The 24,611-nt window shown below is 43.6% G+C and overlaps 1 protein-coding gene across 3 annotated transcripts; it reads left to right on the top strand.

The window, feature by feature from the left end:
• The first annotated feature begins 1,098 nt into the window (after window positions 1-1,098).
• relt (RELT TNF receptor) lies at window positions 1,099-21,758 on the top strand. 3 transcript variants are annotated; one of them, XM_030381314.1, is made up of 12 exons: window positions 1,099-1,301; window positions 1,719-1,910; window positions 10,566-10,640; window positions 10,795-10,887; window positions 11,179-11,363; window positions 11,687-11,739; window positions 11,886-12,146; window positions 16,634-16,714; window positions 17,453-17,531; window positions 18,905-19,300; window positions 19,465-19,590; window positions 20,074-21,758. In XM_030381314.1, exons 3-12 carry the CDS (start codon window positions 10,599-10,601, stop codon window positions 20,075-20,077), a joined length of 1,320 nt encoding a protein of 439 aa, XP_030237174.1. In that variant the 5' UTR covers window positions 1,099-1,301; window positions 1,719-1,910; window positions 10,566-10,598; the 3' UTR covers window positions 20,078-21,758. The 3 variants fall into 3 exon arrangements, with proteins under 3 accessions (XP_030237174.1, XP_030237173.1, XP_030237175.1); XM_030381313.1 differs by lacking the exon at window positions 1,719-1,910 and having other exon boundaries at window positions 1,100-1,301; XM_030381315.1 differs by lacking the exons at window positions 1,099-1,301; window positions 1,719-1,910 and adding an exon at window positions 9,212-9,553.
• Window positions 21,759-24,611: the final 2,853 nt, after the last annotated feature.

The following is a 24,611-nucleotide window of genomic DNA, read 5'->3' as shown; positions in this document are numbered from 1 at the left end:
AATTTTTTTGCCAGGCAGCATTAACATTCAGATTTGTAGTTGAGTGGGTATCCCTGACATTTTGGTTTTAACTCGATGTTAATGTATGCTTAAGCGTTAAGCCCACTAACCAACAATGAAGTGTATTGTGATATGATAAGTCCACTCAACAGGCGCCATCCTCTCTCCCTATCTGCGTGCACACGCACACAACACACGCGCGCGAACAGAGAACCTCTGTCGGTGGTTGTGAATGCACGCTCACATCCATGCAAGCGCACTAGTGCAGCTCTAGTGGCGAATGAGTAAAGACGCACAGTCGATAAAGAAGAGCAGCACAGGCACCCCATTGTGTCACCACGGTATGCGGGCTTCATAATGTGTCATCTATTAGCATCCCAAGTTCCAACTCACTAGCTACGATCCGAATATATTTAATTTGTTGTTCAATAAGGGCCTATTTTGCCTCAACATTATGAGTGTATGCTTTAAAGCCATATATACATTTATATTAGACGACCTTACTTTCTTTACTTTACTCATCCTCTGTATTATTACAGTCATAAATGGGTGGAAAAACGTTGATACGGGCCAATGGCCATCTCTTGTCTATCAGAGTAGAAATGTTTGGACTTTTTCTACTTTTCTTCAACGGTGAACGCGATAGCTGTCTTAACCATTGAGATGTGCTGCTGTAAAGCCAATTGAAAGGTCCAGCCAATACGACTTAGGAGTCAGGTCCTGAGACAAACTACAAGAGACAGGTACCCGTCTCGTGCCTTTGTACCCGTCTCGTGAGACAGGTACCTGTCTCGTGGGACAAGTACCTGTCTCGTGCCGGTTGTCGGTTCCGGTGGCACCACGCTGGTACCAGTCCTAGTGCCATCGGCAGCCTGGCTTGTTCGAGCGTATTCCAGCATTTATTTCCACTCGTCAACATGGGGACGAGGGAATATAGTTGACCAAACAGACACGAAAAGCAAATCGAGAGAGCCAAATCCCTAAAGAGAAAGAAGGCGCAGTACTAGACACGCATGCAAACAGGCTCAAGCGAAGAAAGATAACTGTGTCACCGGGCGCACGAGGCACACATTGGCGCTCACGAGGAACACGGGTTTCAGTTTGCGGCAGTGACGTATCGTGATCTCATCGAGAGGCTGCTTCCACACAGAGGAGTCTGAGGGAGAAGGACCTCCCTTACCCCGGCACTGTGGTTTTTGTATTTCGAAACTTTTTTTTAATTACAGCTCTCGACCTAACTGAACAGATGATGCCTATGCTGTATTATCAGTAATCTCAATCATATTAACCACCCTCGTCTGGTAAGTTTGGCAACTTTTTCCTCTATTCGTTTGCGTTGTCTAGGCGAAACGTGTAACAGCTCGTCACGGCTTCGTTGTTTTAATGGCATCATCGGTGATGTATGTGGGTTTTCTGAAATACAAAGTGTTATCCCTGATGAATAAAAGTACATTATCCTCCTACAACCCCCAACGTTGTTTACCACTAGCGTTATAACAGTTAAAACACTGTTATAGTCGTCAGGCGAGGATAACCATGGTTTTCTCTCGTTATCATGTGTAGAATTGTTTTATTCTTACCAGTATTCGTACTCGATATAGACCAACTATTTTTATATAGTCATATGCCTATGTGTAGTTACTAACTAGGCTTGTGCGTGTGTTGCATTCACTGGCAAACGCACATCGCCTTTTTTTTTTCTCATCAAACTGTGTTAGTAGGCCTATAGAAGAGGAAACCCTGGTTTGAACACTACCAGATATAGATGTACAAATCTGGAATCGCTCTTTGTCACCTGACCCTACGTTAAACGACGGAGTCAAAGAGGCAGACGGATGTGCAGAGGTCCTCAACACAGGGTAGTAAAGCCACGCTTGAAGCACTGTCATGGGAACGTGATGACCTCACTGGTAGGCTAGTATTTGATCTCTTGCTACCCCCGTCTCCTTTGGTCCACTCATATCTACGCCTACCTATCGTCTACCCAGCTATCCTATAGTGTTGAGCCTATTTCAAATAATGTAACCTATTCAATTAAATATAATAATCATCACATTTAAGTGTGTCAGTATGTTTCTTTGGATACTTTTGAACAATAGTTTTCTTCCTTAAGCAAATAAGCATGTATAGACTTTCAACTGAAGCCATTTCTTCATTATTTGAAATTGTAAAACAAAACAAAACCCCTTTTTGAACGCGATGCTAGAGGCACTTTGAGTGTCTTCCTCTCCTTTCCTCTTTCTCCAAATCTGAGAAAATGTGTAGGCTGAGTTTTATGGCTATGGTGTTAAGTGGTTTCTTCTTAAATATTATTTAGGAAGGCCATTAGAGACGTAAAAGGAAGAGATGTTGAGTTTGTTCTCCCCATGTTAAAAGCTTGTTATGTATTCCCAACCCTGAGAACAGTACACCAACCCAAACGGACAGCATGTACCTTCTCTAAATCACATACTTAGCTACCCTTTACCTCTCTGTATCTCTCTCTGGCTCTCCCTATTTTCCTGGCCCTAACTTTAATTTGGTGGCGTTGTAATGATAGGTGTTACTTTCACAAACAACCAAACCATTTTCAAACACCCCACCCTGAATTCTTGTGAATAATCTTTTGTAAAGAATAAACTCAGAACTTTGAGCCAAAAACAGGTGGGCCTACCTCCCCAATGCAGTAATAAGGAGTATTTGAATGTATTGTAAAAGTTTATTCAGAGTTATATGGTGATCTGTTCAAAATCAGCTGACAATCATAGCCAGTGATTCACGTAGGTGAACGTTAAACTTTTGAGAGCGGCCTCAGACATATAAAATCTGTTGACGATTATGGAGGAGATTAATCTCTACACAGTTTTTATGTGTGTCCATGTTTGTCTCTCGAGTGTCCATGTGGGTCTGGCGGTCTCTGTGTGTGTGTTTGTGTCCATGTACGTGTCTGTCTATGTCTGTGTGTGTGTGTGCGTGTGTGCGTGTGCTTGTATACATGCGTGTCTTTGTCCATGTGCGTGCACGTGTATGTTAATTCCATGTTTGTGTATGTGTGTGTGCGTGCGTGCAACAGAAGGCACCAGAGGGGATCAAGATGGTTGGCTATGGTTATCTACCGGTCCAGGGGTCAGTCAGTCTGTCTGTCTGTCCATCCGGTGAAGAGGAATGTAGCCAGATGATCGTGAGCCCGGGTGCCACTGCGCCCTGCTTCCATAAATCCATAAATGCCAGGCAGGAATCGCTGTGCCATGGAAATTCCCACTTCACTAACCCTGAATCCCATCCCGAGAAGCTAGAACTGGCATTTAGATCAGGATTGGTAAAGGATTGTGTAATTAAAGAGGAGCTTAAAACAAAATACGAGGTTGAGCACTTTTCTAGTCATGCAGGCACGCGTTTGTCCATAACCCATGATTAAACTGACCCTTTTCATTTTTGCACTTCACCACAGGAGCTGTATTAAAATACATTTTTGAGTTGACAGACACCTATGTATTCAACTATATGTCTCATGGTCAATGTAAGGAATAGGATTGAAAGTATAGGGTATAAAATTGTTTTTAGAATGGGTGTGTGCGTGTTATTGTAGAAGGTTTAATGTTGGGTCACAATTCTCACTGGATATAGATTAGTGGAACTACGTTGGATCGTAACAAGTGCAAAGAATTTTTTCAATTGACTCAGCATACCTTTTCGATAGAGGAAGTGAAAGAGAGCTGCATGAGCTATGTCCCAAGCCGTTGTGGCTGAGACAGGGTGAAAGATCAGGCGATGCTTCCATTCCTATGTCTTTGTTAAAGGACTTTGGGTCTTATAGGACACTTTGAAAAACAAAATTTGTATATACTATTTGCTTTCCCTGAGCAAACACCCAGAACCATCTTACCTTATTTAGCATGCAGTTCTTACATTCTACATTTATACATTCTTGTACAAATACACATTTGTTTAGGTAGGCAAGCAGGCGTTACACATTTAGACTAAAGTGCATGAGGTTTTGGTTAACATTTGTTTAACATTCCGACATTCCCATCCATCTTTCCAGGATGGAGATCCAATCGGAAAGTGGACTCAGTGACCCAGTCCTCCAATAAACTTAGAATAGTATTTTACAGTAAACATTTTTCTATAATGGTTCACCACCTCCAGGTAGCCTATCTTTAGTGTATTTTTAGGAAGAAAAGGGCGAAGGAGTACAACGCTTTATTAAGTGCGTCACACACGTTATTTTTTTTACTTTTTTACTTTCTAACTTCTTAGTTTGTCTAACATTTAAACATACTTTCTTTAAATAGGTTTGGTTCTTTTTTACTTTTGTTCACGTGCTTTTGCCCCCAAATAGCCCTAGTGAGTAAAACAGTAATTATCTAAATCCTTGGTCTTTGTTTGACAAATAGAAATTACAAATTGTTTTGGTTGTGCCGATGTTGATGTGAAGGGGGTTATGACCGTTGTACCTGTTGGAGCCTGCATGTTTAAATGAATATCTCTAGAAGATGACATGTAGCTGTTGGCGTAAGACGATATTATTATGTGTCATGTGGTGTTTGCTCATAAGTTTCATTACAAATATTGCCTATGGTGCTTATTACCCAAAGGAAAATTCATTGAAACAAACTTTTAAAGTAGTCCAATCCTCTAAAGTGCTTCTGTCTCATAAAACTGATGAAGGTGTTGAGGTTAGAAGTTAACAGCTGGCTGATTTTAAATGACTCATTTAATAGCCAACAAATTCCATCAACAGGAAAAGGAATCCTCCCTCTGTCGTTAAATGTATTTGTTACTTGACAAATGAATTAAATGATGCACATAAAAGACCTGAATGTCCTTTGATCATGAAAATAACATGAATCATGGCATTTAATTGATTAATCAAATCAAAAATCTTAATTTCAAAAGCTAGTTTCTTAATTGTATCTCAGGATTTACTCCATGAGTCCAGGCTGAAACCTCAATGTGAAAAAACATCAAGATGAGTCCTCTTTCTGGGGAGCTGCGCTCAAGCCTCTTCAAAATAAGTGTTTTTCTTAGGGGGTGGTGTGGTGAGGGAGTGCTTAGGACATCCAAAGTATTTCAATAGATGTTTGGCCACTGCTGGCGCCGGTCCCGAACCCCATGTAGGCGCCCACATTGCAACCAAAGAGACAATCCTCAAGGGTGGCCCATGTGAACAGGGTGAACTCTGCTTTTGTTTCATCACTTGCGTTGCCACGGTGGTGCACATAACAGGGCCGCCACCACAGCTGGATAGCCCCTCCACGATGGATGACTCTCGGCTCAATGCAGTCCTCTCCTTAACCTCTATGAACGGCGTGTGGAGCGGAGACAGGCGAGGAGCTACAATGCCGACCTGCTGGTATACTGTTCCACTGTGGAAAAACATAGCCTGTGTGGTGACATCATGGCAACCCAAGGACAGGCCGGAGTAGGAAGTAATACCATGCGCTGAGACAAAGAGAGAGAGAGAGAGACGGCTCCACCACCAGCTAGTCTACATATCAGTCTTGCCCCCTCCCCCTCACCAGCCACCGCGACCACCATAATGAGAACATTGTCTATACTGTATAATAAGTGAGAACCTCTTGTCGTAAATCAGCCATTTGCTTGACGTTAATGGCCACCTCCATGTAAGCCAAACAGAGGGTATGGTTGTCCCTATCGCGTCGCTGAGATGTACGTGCACATTATCTGCTGGTCCACCCGAGTGTCTGATGGCTAATAGAGTGTAATTACCTCAAACCGTTTTTGCAGGCTCAGTTCTTTTGAATGGTGTTTCACCGCCTTTGGATCGTAATGAAACGTGCACTACGACTAGGTGCATCGTCTCCGGCTTACCACGCTAAGTAGTTCTGAATTTGAAATAAATGGAAGCACGCACGTGATGGGGAAACACGTCTCTATTGGCGTTGGAATGGCATTGTTTTTGTCTGCTCTATCTACCTATGTTATTACAGGGTTATCATCCTGGGCCTTTAGTCTTTGTTTGACCTGCGTTTACACTCCTTAAGCGTCCTATCGCAGGGCCCGGTCAGCCGTTTTGCAGCGCTGCTGGAATCAAGTTTTCAGTGACCAACTCGAGGGCATTTAAGTCGGGCGGAACCATTTTGGTAAATGGTAAAAAAAATAAGAAGAAAAAGTTTAAACCTACATGCCTTTTAATCCAGGGATGTGTGTGGTTGTAGAAGGCTTGAGTAGTTTTGGTATGATATGGTTTCCAACTGACAGAAATCTGGACAATGTGCCAACAAGTTGGTTTGACCAAAATGTATTTCAGTTCATACAATATCTGGATCATTTTTAGCCTTCGATGATTGCAGAGCATTGTACATAAGAAGGAGTTCTCTTGAATTGTAGAGAGTTAAAAGTGGGTTATAATGTATGCATGAACAGCTGCCATTTCTTCAACTGCCCTCCGACTAAGGGTGAGCCCTAATGGCCTAATTGGCTTATCTTTGGATGCAAATGTAATATTCCTTCTCTTACTCTATGTTACCCTGATATCCTTCCCTGATATCCTTCTCTAGAGAGACTCTAGTCTGGGATCGATCCGTTTCACGCTGTGTGAACAAGTTTGACATATTGACTAGATTTCATACAGTTGGCTTATTGTTATACCACATTGTATAACACCTGTTAGAGCATACAGTTTATTATTATACCACGTTGTAGTATACTCAGATGGGAGCTTCCAGGGTGGCATCCTAGCTGGCAAACGTATGATTTTAAACGTTTCTCAAGCTGTCCTGAAATGCTCTGGTATTTGGCTCATTGTTGTTTCCTCTGTTGTGGTTCGTTACTTCCCACTCAATGTTACCCGTGGCCCGGAATGACATCAAGAAGCCCAAAACAGCTCAAACCCATTGGCTGTGATTTTAGCGTTTAAACCCCAAAAACCAACCACATAATGAAATAATGTCCATGTTGTTCTCCTCTGGCCTCTTAAAAAACTGCTTTATTGTAGCTATTTATAGCAGAAGAAATGTGACTCGTCGTTTTGCTGCTGTCGTGACTTGTTGTTTGAACCTGTCACACGGTAGAGTAATTACTGTTTTGCGCTTGTAAGCAAAAGTCATCATATTTGCCCCCTTCTCTCTCTCGTTTCTTTCCATCCGTTCCGGCCTGGTTCTGCATTAGTCTAGTGCGGTTTATACTGTGCATTCACACACAATTTATTTAACAGTGTGCAGGGCTGAATATTGTTCAGACTATGTGGGCGTTTAGACTGCGTGTAACCTTCTTTATTGTGATATTCTGGGCAGTTCATGTCTCGATATATATTCTTTCCCCCCTCTATAGTCTTAATAAACGTATTTTTTAAGCATTTTATTTGTTTTCCAAACACCCACTCTCCAGCCCCAAATATACATTTCTGGCACAGAGTTTCTAATAAAGCGATTGCTTCAAACTCCAAATACCAAGTTCAGCACTAACTTCCACTAACTTCAACTTCAAACGGTATTATAGAATTCCCTTTGAAACCAAGTACTGAGAGCATGAAAGTTATAGCACTATGTGAATTCCTGATGGACATTAATGGAAAGCCTTGCTGGTGTTGGTGGGAGGAATTCAAATGAAACAACCCACACATCACAACCATAAGTACCAAGGAGTCAGTGTTCCGGACATGGGAAAAAAGTGACCGTTCTACCCCCATTTACGAGCTAGTGAACAGCGAGGGTTGATGGGGTTCAATGAATAAAGAGTTAAAAAAGAGCGCTATAGGGCTGCAGAAAGGGGTACGGCCAGACTAGGAGGAGAATGAAGAGGTTGCATAACTGTATAAGGGTTCACACAGAAAGCATTGCCAAACCAAGTGCAGCTACAAACGCCTGTTAAAACTGGTTCTATGCAAGAGATGCATTAAATGTGGCAGTGGGACCCACGGGTTTCAACGCGTTGGATTTCAAGTCCCAACATGTTGCTGTTGTCTCTGGATGTCAGGGCTTTACGGGAAACCTCAGACAAATGGGACATAATCCAACTGATTGTCCGAGCATGTAGTGATCGGCCGAGAATGGATCATTGTTAAAGTATTTTGAGATTACTTATTGATCTTAGGAAGCACTTATCTGGTCACTAGGTCACTGATCTTGGGGTTTGCAATTAATTTCACCTTGAGGCATTAGGTGACAAAAGATTTCCCCATTGCCCTGTTTGTTATATTAGCTCCCATGTACAAAACCGTGCATACCTGCAATATTAAAATACCAGAAACTTCCTTTCATAGTGTCCAGGACACATTCTTTGACTGATATTTTCCAAGAAAACAGAAAAACTCCACACCCAGTAGGAAATGAAGGACTCTTTAGATTCAAATTAAGATTTCTTCTCTTATAACAAGATCATATGAATAACTTCAATCTAGTTTGATAACCAGTACTATATGTTAACCTTAAACTTTTGTAGGTCACCAGTTTACTCAAGTCTCTACATCATTGCAGTTTTTTATTGTGTGTGTACATGTGTGTGAGAGTGACTTATAATTAACCTCTTGGTTTGGTCTGTGGCATTTTAAGGGATGGTTCTATATTTAACGTGCTATCAGGCAGTAATGTGTGTGGGTCCTTCTCTCTCTCTCTGTCTCTCTCTGTCTCTCTGTCTCTCTGTTTTGGTTTAGGCTCCGCTGGTTCCTTAAGGCTGTGTAGTACTTCCAAACTGGTGGCTTTGCAGGCACTTTATCATTCCCTTTGCTCCCTGAAATTATATCCAATGAACCTTGTCATTGCCACAAGAGCCCAGCAAGCCCCAGAATCACAAACTCATTAAAGTTTTTATTTCCTTGTTTGTTAGATGGCATACTTGGTTCTGGGATGTAGTATTTTCGACCGCAGAGAGATGTGGATATATTGTGCAGAAGTTCACGCACTAGAGAGATATGTTGTCCAGTGGTGTATGTTTTATATGTGTTCTGACGAAATGAATGACCACAAGCCCTTTAAAGATGGTCAAAGTGGAAGAGTTGTATTACTGACCTCATGCAAAACTATACACAACCATACGCACACTGACAGACACTCACAGGCATACACACATATCCAGTGAAACTTGCATGCACACACACACACACACACATGCATTCACGCAAATCCTTGCATATACTTTCACCCGCGCACACACTCACTTAGCCACTGTGGGCAGCAGAAACATAGGGGGGCATGTCCTAAGGCCATAATGGGTGTGCCTGTGGTAAAAGTGACAGTATAAGACACAGGCAGGTACACTCCACTTTACCAGTCTTCTAGACAATTTGAGTGCATACTGTGTGTCCGTGTGGCTGTGTGTGTGAGACTTGTTGTTAATGTCACAGTAATTGTCAGTAATCTGAATACCAACATCTATCTATATCTGTTTGGTTTGATTTGATATTTTTAGACTTTTAGATTTTTAGGCTACTTTTGAAGACGAAGAGTGCTCGTGGTGTAGCTCGGTACGGTGGAATAGAGTGCGTACAGTGATCATACAGCTGTTATAAGCGACAGCGAGGGTGCATGAGGTCCTGACTCAGCATTGGTAGCAGCACACTTAGCATCCTTGCTGGGTTGCCAAGGCAACCGGTTACAGTTACAAGTCTGGGGTGAGTTTGCATCCCTCTCCCTCCTCTCTGAGTCTTTCGCATTTACGATTGTTCTCTTCCGATTCCCTGAATTCTTTCATAAGTCGTTTCCTTCCTGTATTTCTTCCTGTCTTTCTTAAAACTTCACTACTGTAATATTTTTACTATACAACTATCTCTTACTCAACCATTCTCACTTCCGCATGCTCTTTTTTTAAAAGTACCATATGGGTGAACAAGTAGTTACTGCAAGTTGAAGGGAATGTGGCTGTTGTCTTTCAATATATCTATGAAGGTTTACATTAAGCGTGTACAAACATCTTGTGTTGAGTATCAGTGTTAGACCTAACACAATAATTGTACCCACCTACTGCTTTCTTAGCTAAGACACCCTGTGGCTTGGAGCGACTTTGCAGTAACATTGCAGCATTAAAGTGTAGCTAACCCTTTGGAGCTTAATGTATACAACCCATTGCTTTATTTTAGGCTCTCCCTCTCAGTTTGAAAGACATTTAAAATACATTTGTCTTTTAAATGTCATTACGAACTGAAATATTACTATTCTTTGACAGTTTTTTATAAGCTATTTGTCGTAAGTCAGCATGCGTCGCGATACAGAAATAGAAGCAGAAGATCCCCGGTTCACCTCTTATTGTCTGTAAAAATAACCTGAATCACCGTACGCTATTTACAGCCCCCTGATGCTGGACCTATGTCACTGAACTCGAGCGTGTGTGACCTGGATTATGACGCAGGTGTTTGTTCCTCTGTGGGTGTGGGTGTTTCTGTGGGCTTGAGATCAGGAGTTTCCTAATACCTGTTGTTTTTTGTTTGTTTGGAGAAGGGAGACTTGATAATCAATGATGTATGATTATACATTCACACTGCATAACTCCGGTAACCAAGTTTTACGTGGTGTTGAAAGCTATGTGCTCTTGAAGCTATGCTCTGCAATCGGACCGAACCTGTTTTATTGACCACGATGTTAGGTGTTCCAGTCTAACCGCCAGCCTCTAATTGTGTCCAACTCCAGATCATATGTTCATAGAAGAATACCTGGAAGAAGATGATGAACCACCTTTGCTGCTCAGCTCTCGTCCTACTCACAGTGAGTGTGTGTCGATATTATCCGGGCATATTTGCATGTGGTTGAGGTGTGATGCTTCCTACAAGCTACCCACTCCTTAACCTGTTACTCATGATTCTCCGGTGGTGTGCGTGTGTGCGTGTGTAACTCTATGCCTGCCTGTGTTGTCTTCCAGGTTTTAGACTGTGGTGGGACTGCAGCAGTGCAGTGTCGGTGGGGGGAGGCGTGTATGTGTCTGCAGTGCCCTGCTGGCCAGCAACCATCCAAGGTAACGCAGCCATCTGGAGAGGAGGGAAATGTGATTGGTGCACTCCTGGGTGCTCTCACTGAAAATGGTTATTACTAGTCACAAGATCAAGATCACATACTCTTACCGTACCTTAGCTAGGGTCTACTCTTAAACAATATTGTTCTTTGCAAACTGAAACAGTGGTATTGAAAAAGTTATTGGATATATTTCACTCTGTACCTGCGTTAAAGCATGATATATTTGAATCTTTGAGAAACTCTCTAATATTCTCTGTTTCCCCCCATTCTGGACTTGTCTTGCCATCTCTAGGCGTGTGGACAGGTCCAAGCACCAGCAACAGACGTGCAATGCCAGGCTTGCCCACAGGGCACGTTTGCAGATGCGCTCGACTCTGAACTCTGTCGCCCACATGCATCCTGTATGGAGCTCAAGCGACAGGTGGCCACCCCTGGCAGCGCGGTATCTGACACTGTCTGTGGAGGCTGTCTGCCTGGGTAAGCCTGACTACTACACACTATTTAATAACGTGCCAGTACCGTGTTGTTCCCGTCTTACACGTGTTCCTCTAACACTGCATTTGTGCATAAAATGTAATTTGTGTGTATATCTTTTACCATGAGTCGCTTTTGACAACAGTGTCTGCTAAATAAAGGTAATTGAATGTAATGTATCTTTAAGGTTTAATTAGACAATGAGTTTTATTTGTGTGTAAATGTTTTATATATTTGTGTATATATATATATATATATATATATATATATATATATATATATATATATATATATCTCTACATGTCTGCATGTATGATCTTCCACAGATTCAACCCGTCTTCCGTAGAAAACGACGGCCCCTCAAAGCCGTGCGTGGAAGGTATGTAATCAAGTCACGCAATCCCCTGTGGCTACAACTACCACAGCTTCCACATCGCCCCCACGTCTTCCCCTCCAGCCCTCCATCCACCCTCACCCCCTCTCCTCCCTCCCTCCATCCCTCCATCCCCCCCCCCCCCCCCACAGCCGGGCCGGCGGGGCACGTGAGGGCGGTCCGCACCGCGGGCAGCGGGCCGGCGAGCACAGGCGGCCGGCTGGCCAACGGCACGGCGGTGCGCGGCGCGGAGGAGAAGACGGCCGAGTACGCCGTGTTCGCCCTGGTGCCCGTCTTCTGTGTGATGGGCCTGCTGGGCATCCTCATCTGCAACATCCTGAAGAAGAAGGGTTACCGCTGCACCGCCGAGAAGGAGGGCGGGGACGAGGAGACGGCCACCCCAGAGAAAGAAGGTGAGAGAGGGGAGAGAGGGAGAGAGAGGGAGAGAGGGAGGGGGAGAGAGAAGGAGGGCGGGGACGAGGAGACGGCCGCGCCAGAGAAAGAAGGGGAGAGAGGGGAGAGAGGGAGAGAGGGAGAGAGAGGGAGGGGAGAGAGAGAGAGAGAGAGAGAGAGATACGCTGGATAAGGGGAAAATGAGAGTACCTACCTGTAACACCTACGGTACATACACAAACCACACATCAACCTGCATAGTTGTGCAACAGTAAAAACCACACAGCAACCGTGCAACAGGCATGTTCTGTGCATGTGTGAATGCCGTCTAGTTCTCTCTGTGATGGGATCACATGGTACCAGGAATGCTTTTCTCTCCACCAAAATGAACTTTGACCCCTGTGGAGGTCATTGTGTGATTTGTATGCTACCCTAAAACCCAGTTACTGTATAGTTTTTGCTTGACCATAATTCGCTGAAAGAGAGAAAGAAAGAATGAAAGATAGTCAAAAAGAAAGAGGCAAACTAAGTAGAGCGTGAACTAGTAGGACAGAGAGAGGGTCAACAAACTCTGAATGCATACATAAATAACTCATATCACTTATGGAGCAGAATGAGGGAATGATGGACACATCGGGCAGGCAGGCCGACAGACCCACATATGTAGATCAGAAGCACCGCTCCGCCAATAGAACAAGTGTACTATTACAAACGTCCCCTCCTGGTTTCACCCAGCCTTTTGTGCAACATGAGAGCCCTTCATTGGTTTGTTGGCCTCCTCAGTAGCTGCATAGAACACAATCCTTGTGGCCTAGGACGACCAATAGACCAACCGATCCTCCGTCTCTTTTCAGTTGAGATCCATCCACAGATAATGCATCCTAACACGTACTTGCCAGGTTTCACTGGTAAGGCTTGAAAGAAAGTATCAACCGTTTCTACTTCTTTACAGTTGCACCTGTGTAGGCTTCAACACAATGAGAGGCGTGCAGGCTCACATTCTTCTTTGTGCACTGACCTGTTTCTATATAGGAAGTGACGCCACAATGACCTATGAATGTCATATCACCGTACACATAATGAACTGGGACATGATCCATTGATTTGGATACGCTAGCTGCTTATCAGTTCAAGTATTCAGTCAGTATTGTCCGTATAGTATTTAAGCTTTTTTAATACCAGAAGTAAGATCCTATCTTATACATGCCCGGTATCGTTGGTTGGGTTGAGCAACATTACCAGAGGGTAAACAGTGATGTTGAACTACCTTCCTCCTTACACCAGACGCTGAACATGACAGGTAGTCAGGCAAGTTTGATACATAATAGTTTCATGAGGCAACCCAGAGGCTAGTACTATTTGTTCATTGCTATTATATTAGCTGAACGAATTACAGATCTGAATGAAACATGATGAAAATGAAATCCTGTTTGCCTCTCACGGTTTGCTAGACCTGATAAACGCTGACACCAGTGGATCAACATTGTGCAACCTTTTCCTGTGTTTTTAGCACCATCTCAAGAGAGATACATGAATATGCTTAAGTATCTATCTACAGACATGGCATCTCGGTTCAGCACTGAAGTGGTCGATGTAGTGCATGGGCTCCCTTTGTCATTATCACCTGGCTATATTACGAAAACCCATGCAGACTTTTGACCTGCCATGTCCACTATACATGTTTTGGTAATTTTTGTGGAAATACTCTTTAAAATCGTCTCAGCAATCAATAGAACAAGTTCTATGACACAAATTCGAAAAAAGAATGTGTAGCCATGGCTTTTGCAAAAATAAAAGAAAATACTGAACTTGTTCTATTGATAATGGTTAATGGTTAATGTGGATAAAAACGACATGCTCTCAATTTAAAAAAGTAATTTTTCATTGTGTCATTGCAGAGGGTAAAGAGTCAAACTGGGGTCTTCCTGTCCCTGATCTGCAGCAGTGGGTTTAAATGTTGCATTGCTTACCTTCTGTTGTGAAACTCAAGAAGGACCTGTATCAGGGAACCTCCCTCACCACTCTTGCTCTCTGTGTGTCTCTCTCTCTCTCTCTCTCTCTCTCTCTCTCTCTCTCTCTCTCTCTCTCTCTCTCTCTCTCTCTCTCTCTCTCTCTCTCTCTCTCTCTCTCTCTCTCTCTCTCAGGATCCTTCCTCTCTCCATTCATCCATCTCTCATTGGTTCTTCACCTCCTCTCTTCCGAACACGACACTAACTGTCCATCTCTCCTTTCCCTGATCAATTATTCAATCAGGCCCTGTCGACCCGTTGACAGGCCCTCGTCCCCCCTCGCTCCCCGCTCATTCCCCTCTTTCCCCTTCCCCTGCTCTTCTCTCACGTTTTCCTCTTGCTTGCTTTGTCTTTCCTGCACTGCTCTCCGTTCCTCCGACCTCCCCTAAAGTATATTTGACAACATCCTCCATTCACTAAGCTCCTATATGCAAAGGGGTCCTAAGTGTAGATTCAGGTTACCAGAACATTGAATGCAGAGACTGCGGCAACTGCTGCTACTGTAAGCCACAGTCGGTCCAGTCTACTCTGGAGTCGGGACCCCCTTCACCCACACAGTGGTTACTACCCCTTCTACTCCTCTCCTCGTCTCCTCTACCCCTCTATGGCAGGAAGAAGCTGATGCAGTGGTTCAGAGATAGAGTAGCAGAGTTAGCAAATATCAAGGATGATAGTGTGCCATATCCAAATTGGTATTGGGTACAAAATAAAATAATATAATTTACAACTGTTACTCTTTTCACTCCTCTCCTCTCCCTATCTCCTTCCTCCCTCCCTCCCTCCCTCCCTCCCTCCCTCCCTCTCTCTCTCTCTCTCTCTCTCTCTCTCTCTCTCTCTCTCTCTCTCTCTCTCTCTCTCTCTCTCTCTCGCTCTCTCTCTCTCTCTCTCTCTCTCTCTCTCTCTCTCTTGTTGTATTACATAACGGTCCCTGTTGCAATGCGCTGTTGGTACGCTGTTGGTGTCGGAAGTCATTCAACATTTAACCGTGTAGTCATTTAGCTGAACGGCTTTTGCACCCATCGTAAGCACCTTAAGGCATAGGTCATTAAGGAGCAGGTAGCTGGGAGAAGTCTGGCCCAAGGACACCTTCATGTAAACTGCAGACATTATGGATGGGGCCCAGTGCCTTCCGCCGGGGAGTAGAAAACATCCTAACACAGTGTGACTGCAACGTTACAGACAAAGCTTCCCACCACTGCACTTTCTCATCCTCATGGTCTCCACTGAAGGGGAACCTGAGGTTGGAGTATGGCGGGGCTGCAGCATAACCTCACACTACAGCAGCAGGCCTGCAGATAGCCCCGTGGGATTGGCCCGTTACATTTCCTACACAGGGGAAAGGAAATGCGACAGAACACAACTCATGTCTGGCAGGAAGTTCTACGTCAGAGAATCATTAGGTGGTATACAATAGGGAGACATCTAGAAATCCCGTAGGCGACAGAACTTTAAATGCTCAATGTTTTCTGTCGAATGTCTAGCTATACAGATTCTGTGCATTTTAAACCTGTGTGGGTTTCTTTGTGGTATCCAAACTGGAATGACCTGGTTGAACAGACCTGAAACCAAGACTCAGGGTATATTTGCATTGGAATAGGGGCTGTCGTTATTACACACACATTTGGCCAAAGTATAAATGAATGGGAATGTCAGAATGTCACAGGACAACTTAACATTGCTGTCCGCGCATAACAACGGCTGTCGTGGAGACAGAGACTTTTGTTAAGGGCCCAACAACAGCCTTACTTTTTCTCATGTGGAAAGACATAGATATATGTTGCATGCTGACGTACATGCTTACATACGCACACACACACACACACACACACACACACACACACACACACACACACACACACACACACACACACACACACACACACACACACACACACACACACACACACACACACACAGACCTGTGCATCCAAAGACGCATTCTCCGGTCTGGAACCAAAGTAACTATGGACACATAGTCACATTGACATACCACTAGGTTTACACAGGAACCCCTGTTAATCCACACACATACACACACACACACACAACAGTGCTGACTGGAGCATGATGAGCCCCTCTCTGCAACTGCCCCCCTCACACACACATGCACCCTCTGCCCTGTCTGCCTCGCTGGGGCTATTATGGGATGCAGGGAGGGTTACCAGAGGGACACATTTCTGGTTTTTACTCATGCACACTCCGGATTATTCCTGCTGCAGTTAGAGGGGCCCTTTATAGTCTGATTGATGTGTACCCTCCATGTCCTCCCTTTGTCTTGCACATGTGAAAGAGTAAGCACAAGTATTGTATAGCATTATATAGTACACATTTCGTTGCTAAGTCTCAGAGCTTAACATATTAAAACCTTTTGAAACTTAATTTCTTCCTCTGTTTGTGTCCCCTCCCATTCTCCTTTTTCCCTTAATCTCTTTACACTCTCTGTCTTAATGCTTCCTCCCCCCCTCCCTCTTCCTCTCCCCATCTCTTTCTCTCTGTAGCCAATGGCTGCCCATACATACCGGACGACCCCAACGAGGACACCATCAGTGTCCTGGTACGCCTCATCACTGAGAAGAAAGGTAGGCCTCTGCTATTGACACTACTGACGTTGCAGTCTTTTTTTAGCACTGAGCCGTCTGGTGGAAGGTACCCATACAGAATGGAGGAGGAAAACAAAAAAACCTTGACAATAGCCTAAGCCAAGCGACGCGTCACGCTCAATACTGAGCAGCGGTGCACGATATATCGACTCAATACCGATAATGCAAATTTCACTTTGCGCAACTACAAATCGAAAACGGTGCGATAAAGGTGTGCTCTGATTGGATTGCATAGGTGTGTGGACAGAAATCTGGACAGACTTCTTGCCACGTCCTTACAACCATGCAATCAAATTGCTACATGGAGCCCGCCAGGAGGTATAAGCCGTACACAGAATGGGCCTTTTCCCACGTCTTAAGTTCCCACGGTATTACTTTCAGTGTTTTTGTCGGGCATCCCGGCAGGCGACCATTATTAAAAAATGAGTCATATGCGTGGGGAACTCCATCTACCCCTTCCAGCCAACGAGAAACCTGTTTTCTTCAGCATGTCAACAACTATGCATGACTACACGATTTCGAAGGCTTTGGACTATTAATACCATATAAAACAGTACAACATATGGGGTTCTCTTCCTCCTCTATGTATTCATGAGATACCAGTATGACAGTGGAAATAAACCCTTGTAAGACCACTTTTTCTTTTGATATGTGATTCATCTATTATTCTACTATTCATAGTATTTCGTTTAATTTGGCTGTGTGTGTGTTTTTTAGAAAATGCTGCTGCACTTGAGGAACTTTTGCTGGAATATGAAACCAGTCAGATGGCCATGAACAAGAGCTCATCAATCAAGTAGGAGCACACACACACACACACACACACACACACACACACACACACACACACACACACACACACACACACACACACACACACACACATTACGCACCCCACTAGACGACAATCATACTGCCAAGTCATGCTTCCTGAGGTCAAACTAAAGAAGTGACTTTTTTAGACAATAGGTGAAATATTGAAGGGATTCCCCTGTCTCTGATTCGTAAAGTCATGGTGACATTGAAAAGTTAGCAAGAAGCTCTGTCGACTGAATAAGAGAGATAAGCCATGCTAAATTCTAATGATTGAATTCCTAACTTACCACCCACTGTCTGTTCTTTCACTACTAATAAACAATGAGTGGGTGGTACGTTTGCCAAAATACAAAATAGCATATTCCTATATTGCAAAAGTCTTATATTTGCAAACAATGCAAAGAGAAGGCAATGACTGCAGTCTCTTCCTCAGCCTCAGTAAAGCTTGTGAAAAGTGCTGAATAGTGAACCCAGTGAGTCAGTTCTGTTTGGCCAGCGCTGCTGTCTCCTGACACGCAGCAGTCAGCCACAGCTCAGTGGCTCAGTGATGCTCACAAAGCCCACAGATTGTCGCTTGTCTGCGCAACAGTTCCATGTGATCTCTAGGACGGCGAACCCTCTCTGTGGCTACAGTGACAGTAAAGCATTAATCCATATTCTGTCTCTTTTGACCACGAATATGGCTCAACAGCAGTAGCATCCGTGTTAAATTATCATTGATAGAAGCTGTGGTTCATCATTTGTAATATTAATTTAATTATCATTTATTCATAAATAATGAAATAAGTAAGAAGGTAGAGGGAGGGAATGTTAAAGAACAAACATTTGCTGGAAATAAAAAACAAAAACAAAATTGGTCATGACCACCAGCAGCTCAATAGCGTACTGGAGGCAATGGGCTTTTGGAGTTCTACAACATTCTAAACAAACATACATTCTCTCTCATTCTTACTCACTCACTCATACTCTCTCTCACACACAGAGACACGCAAGCACGCACACACAAACACACACACACGCGCGCGCACACGCACACGCTAACGGAGGTTATCATGGGTCATTGGTGGTTATTCACCAGCTAGCATAAGAGCTGGGACCCACAGTTGCATTCATCTCTCTGGCGCGGTTGTTTTAGCGGAGACAAAACGACAATGGGCAGCCATGGAAGCTTTGAGCCGGGAGTCTCGTGCGTAACACAAACTGCATGTTGTCAAGCTGCAATTGAGGCGAGACACACAATGTCGTCGTCCACGAGAAAAACACTAGATACTTCATTAAATGTCAATCTATTGTATTCACCACGGCAACGCTTTCTTCCCTCTCCTCTCTCCCTCTTCCTGCACGGTCCTGCAGGTTCCCCAAGCTCTCCCCTTTGGCCCAGTTCCGCTCCCTGCCCCGGCTGTGCCCCCACCAGTCCCACCTGCACACCATCTCTGGCCTGTCCGGCCTGTTCCCAAGGCACGGCTACCGCTGCTCCCGCTGCGCCCAGAGGAAGTGGCCCGCCATCCTGATCCCCCCGCTGGAGGCTCTCAAAGACCACCCCCTGAAGCCCCCACAGAGCCTGATCCTGCCCTACCTGGACGCGGGCGCCGACACCCAGAAGAGCCCCCTGCTGGGGGGAGTGTGCGCGGACGAGCCGAGGCCCCAGGCCGCCGTGCCAAAGGCAACACCGCAGAAGGTGGGGGAGAGCTTTGAGGGAGGCAAGGAGAAGAAGAAAGAGGGAGAGCCCACGGTGCTCTCTGTGGGAAGGTGAGGCATAGGGAGGCCCAGCCCAACATACACACTAAAAAGAAAGAGGCACACACTTAGACCCTCACAAATGCAAACAGCTTGTGTTAAAGACAGGTCCACACGCATGAAAACTACCTAACGTAGTCCTTCAATTCTTTACGTCCTGATTTTTTACTGAACAGATTTCAAGTGGCCCAGATTACAGAGAACAGACCTGTCACCGTGGAAACCAAGGCATCCACTCAGGAGCAACGGAACTCTCTTTTTGGCGGGAATCCCTTCTCCTCACTCTCAGGAGTCTCAAGGAGGTACATCCCATAATACTACCCGTTTCTCTTCCGACGTCTATTTACATTGTATTTTTCTTTCCTGCCTAAGTGCCTGGCCGCGTGTTGTTCAGCAACCTGATTCTCCCACGTGAGCACAAAAGATCCTGTCTACTCCCTTGCATTCTGCAACTTATTGAATTATGTAACCGTAACATCCACTTGGCCAGTGGCATAAATATCAACGGTGAAACCGGTGCACTACACCGGGGCCCAGACGCCGTCAGGGGCCAATGGAGGAAGAAAATAAAAGGACCTAGGCGATCGCCTAGGGCGGCAAATGTGTCGTGGGCGCCCTCTGGTGGCGCCCTTAATTAATTAATTAATTAATTAATTAAATTATACGAATCCCTCACTGTAGTAAGCAGGACAACGCGATAAGCGTTGTCCTGCAAGAATATTGCATTTCCAACCCTGGAGGTTTCCCATTTTGATTCAGTCTTTGTTCTCATTGTGTGCCCGCAGGTGAACAGAGGGATGCTGTACCCAAACGCTACCTCACTGAGGATAACCTCACGATCAATGGACAACTTGAAGGGACTCGAGTCCATTAAGGTCAACACTAAACCAAGTCACTGAAAGGAGAGACCTAAATCCTCCTCAGCGTTCATTTGACTGACCCTGGTTCGCCTTGGGAAATGATATCATACCATCACACATATCTATTTGACTCTTTTTTCTAATAGAGTTTGGTTATTTTCTTACACAATCATGGAACCACCGGAAGGCTTGCTGGGCACCTGCCGTTCTGTTGCTTTATAAATTATTATAATTTATTATAATCATTTTATAAACCCATTTTGATGGGTAGGTGGGTTGATTAAGCGGCCATCTTGAAATGGCCGTCAGTGCAACATTGTGATTAGTTAGTCGTCTTTAATCCATACAGGAGGAAAGGACGGGGATGATTGGAAGGCATGTAGAGGTTTACTCGGGGGATGTCTTAATGTATCGGTTCTTCCAAGTGAAAAATGTAAACCACATACACAAATTGTAGCCCTCGCTCATGCCCACTTCAGGTCACTCTCACACACGCACATACACACGCACACACACAAACACACGCACACATACACACTAACACACACACACACATCTATGCATATTCTCAAACACGTTTAGTTAGTTTTTGTAATACGTAATATAGATACTATTCCCTGTGGGAGTCTAGAGGTTGTAAATAGTAAAAGAGTACAAATAAGTACCAATCATGAAATGCAAGCCAAATTTAAAAGGTTTTTTTGTAAATAAACAACACAATCAGTAATGATCAGTAAAATACATTTTAGCCATTTTTGAAGGATCTTGGGGAGCTATTTTCCAAATAGCTCCTTAAAATCCTTATTCTTAAATTAACTTTTCATGGAAGATTTTTAAACAAAGAGTTTGTTAAACATTGAGCTCACTCAAACCTATCCATGAAGACAGCCGAAAAGACATTTTGGTTACCGTAATTGATACATGTAAACAGTGTTAGTGATTATTTATTGATTTTACTCATTCACATTTTGTTTAGCAGTGTTTCTAGCTAACATCGCTGAACTGAAGTTGCTTTCCTTAAGTCTTTACACAGGTTAAAACTTCTTGAGCCTGGACATTTTTATTTGAGATATTGTATGAAAACCATCATGTTGGCATAGGAATATGTAAATATGTGAACACATGTACATATGGACGGTCTGGAGCAGGTTTGAGTCTTTAGCCCTCTTATTCATTACAGTTGTGGCACTTGATTGAATTGATTCATGACAAACATTTTTTGGATGATTCAATGGCTTAAAACGTCAAAGCGTATATTAAATCCAATCATGCTCCTGCTCCTTTTTTTTTACTATCTAGAAACAAAACACTAGATTTCAGGCGTAATAGATTCAGTTGTGGGACATTCTCTTATGGGATGCTGGCCTATTGCATTTTTACAGGACAGTACTAAGTATTAAAATATATATTTTAGTATTTTTGCTGGGGAGAGGGGGTATTGGCAAATAAGCGAACGCACATTTCAATGTTTGTTTTTTTAAAACAGTGATTATTATGATTATGATAATTTTTCAGAATAATAGTAATCCGTATTGTTACAAGATGTCATGCTGTAAAAAGGATTGGAAACGTAGTAAATACTTAAATAAACAAGAGGTTTATTTTCATTGCCCTTGTGTCCGTTTATTTTGTCATTGCACAACTTGTTTTGTTTTTCATAAGCACAGAGACACAAGCAGGCAATACTGTCTTTGTACAGCACTATTGCCATCTATCAGCCTATATTGGACAGATCTCGCAAGTTCGTTAAATTTACTCTGCATAAAACGTCTGGCTCACCTCCCATACAAAAGGATTCGGCCCGGTACGTGATAGACCATCCAATCAAAACTGTTTATCTTACATGAGGCATATGGCTGTTGATGTTGAACGGTCTGTTGATCGTACGATCGAGACAGTATCAAACAAACTGAATGTCAAATTTTCAGTAAAATAGGAACAATGAAAATGTAAAGCTTTTGTTGACATGATTTATTTATTTATTTTTCGGGTTTTTGCCATGATTGGTTGAAGCCTATCCAATTGTGTCCAGAGGCATATTTGGTCTGCGTGCATTGTTGACACCCCTTGGAAATCGAAAATGAGCGGAGCGGTGTGGTTGCAAAGCATGCCCTACTATTGTTAACATCCTCTTATCATTCCGCCAGATTTTGGGTTATTTGTGTGGTTGAAAAGCAATCTCACTATTGTTGTCGTGTTGTTATGATATTAGGTATAGGGTTAGCTAGAGTGCTTATGGTTAGGGTCAGTAGTATCACAAATAGGGGGCGGTGTTGAGGTACTCATTAAGTGTAAATGGCAACAGCTGAGTTCTTCGGTGGCTTTCGGCAGACTCTAGCTGTGTTCGAAATCGCTCCCTACTACTCACTCAATATTCCCGATATAGTGTTTATGATACAATGAAATATATAGGGAATGAACAAACGAGAATTCGGAAACTAAGCTAAACATTTCTAAAACGTCATTTGCGTCAGTAAATTGCTTTTAAAAATACGGGAGCAACATGTAGGGAGCATCTTATGTTCACTCAAGTTTTGGGTTGTTACGTATTTTAAGAATCTAAGCTTCCCTCACTTGTCCACTAGGAAGTAGGACCAAACATATAAGCTGCGTTACCCTCACATAGCCACAAGGGGAGCATGACGTTATTGAAGGCTGCTCCCTCTTCACCTTTAATTAAGTGAAGAAGCCGAAGCCATAACGTCACCCCGGCCACGCCCACTAGGCCACGCCCAATGCATAGGCCATACCCACTTGACGTCCTGTACGGAGGACGTTGAGTGAACAGGCCAGAGATCAATAGGTAGACGGGGCTTGAAGTAGATCACGGTATTTTCCTCTCACACGTGTTAGATACAATTCCTCCGTATAGCTTCAGTTACCATACCGAAACATGCCGACTTTATAATAAATGAAGTGAGTTAAAGCAACCCGGGATTGGACAACTTTCTTCGAGAATATGCAACAGGGTATTTTATTGTCCACTATATAGTGAATGAAATTAAGCTAAAAACTGAAAACGGGTCCCACAGACCAGAACACCGTATAAGGGTTAACCACTGAGAATTCGAACACCACTGCAAAATGGTGAGCACCCTATATAGTGCATGATATACGTAATAGGGAATGATTTCGAACACAGTTTATGACTTTATGGGATTAACACAGACGATGCAAGGATTCTGTCAAAACACTTCTATAGCTGCGTTACCATCTAAAAGGTGATGCGAATCTTTAGAAAATTCGCAAAAAAGTAACTCAAATTACGTGCGTTTCCATCAAGTGGTTGGTGCGGAATAGGGTGATGACGTTACACGTTGATGTCGGCAGGGTTGCTATGGCCAGTCGTTATGCGGAATTCGGAAAGACTGTCAGTCCTGTGTGTTCAAAGTTCGCTACGTCACAGCTATTTCGAAAAGTGTGTTTCCATCTCCCATTTTGCGAATTTACTCTCTTTCGCATTTCTCAAAAACCATCTCAAGCGGGCGGATAAACCTTTTTGCGAATTAGAGGATTTTTATGCAAATGTAGGTGTTTCCATCATCGTTTACTGATTCAATACTTCAAAGTTCGCATAAAATCAAGGGGATGGAAACGCACCTGATGAGAGAACTTTTGGTTGTAAATACACAGGAAAACTGAACGCCTGGAATCAATGCGCAGGCTGGTCACCTGGACTGACGGTTCACCCCACCGAGACGAGTTGCCAGTGCGGCATGTCACAGAGAGAGAGCTGTTTGTTTACGATGGCTGTGGTCCTTTCTTTATAGGTCCATGCTGTTGACCTGCGGTGAGTACCTCTCATCTAACCCCCTAGACAGGAAAGATTGCAATCAACCAGGGAAAGCTTGGGAACATACCACGGTCAACATAATACGTAGGGACAGATTTTAGGTTATGGGCTGTATACCTGGGAAACAGTGGCGGCTGGTGATCATCAATTTGTGTGTGGGACGCAGTCAGCCAGGGGAGGCATGGAGGTTTTCCACCAGAAAATTTTGAATTTGGTAGATGTGATCCACTGTAATCTGGTGCATTTTGGAGAAGGCCACTACCTAAAAATTCATTCAGAGTCATAGCCTACACATCCTGACTTAGAGGGCCTGTACAACCTTACACTGCATTTACAGATTACCTTGCTATTTGACCTATGGGTTTTATTTAGAGCTGTCAGTTAAACGCGTTTTTAACGGCGTTAACGCAAACAAAATTTAACGGCGTTACAAATTTTATCGCGCGATTAACGCAATTATTTGATAAATCTTTCTTTTTTTTTTTTTCTTTGGCTCAAAACAAAGAAGCAGTAGCCTGACTGCTATGTTCAAATGACATTTGTTCAAAGCAGTCGTGTAATTGCACTATAGGCTCTTTTTTTGTATCGTTCTGTTTTGATCAGTGTATATGCCAATGTTGTTATCAATAAAAAATCATTTGCACAAGGCAAGCCGATGCACTTCACCATG

The sequence above is a fragment of the Gadus morhua genome, chromosome 16, assembly GCF_902167405.1.
Source record: "Gadus morhua chromosome 16, gadMor3.0, whole genome shotgun sequence".
Taxonomy (NCBI): Eukaryota; Metazoa; Chordata; class Actinopteri; order Gadiformes; family Gadidae; genus Gadus; species Gadus morhua.
The sequence above is the reverse complement of the archived record's forward strand: the minus strand, read 5'-3'. Positions and strand labels throughout refer to the sequence as shown.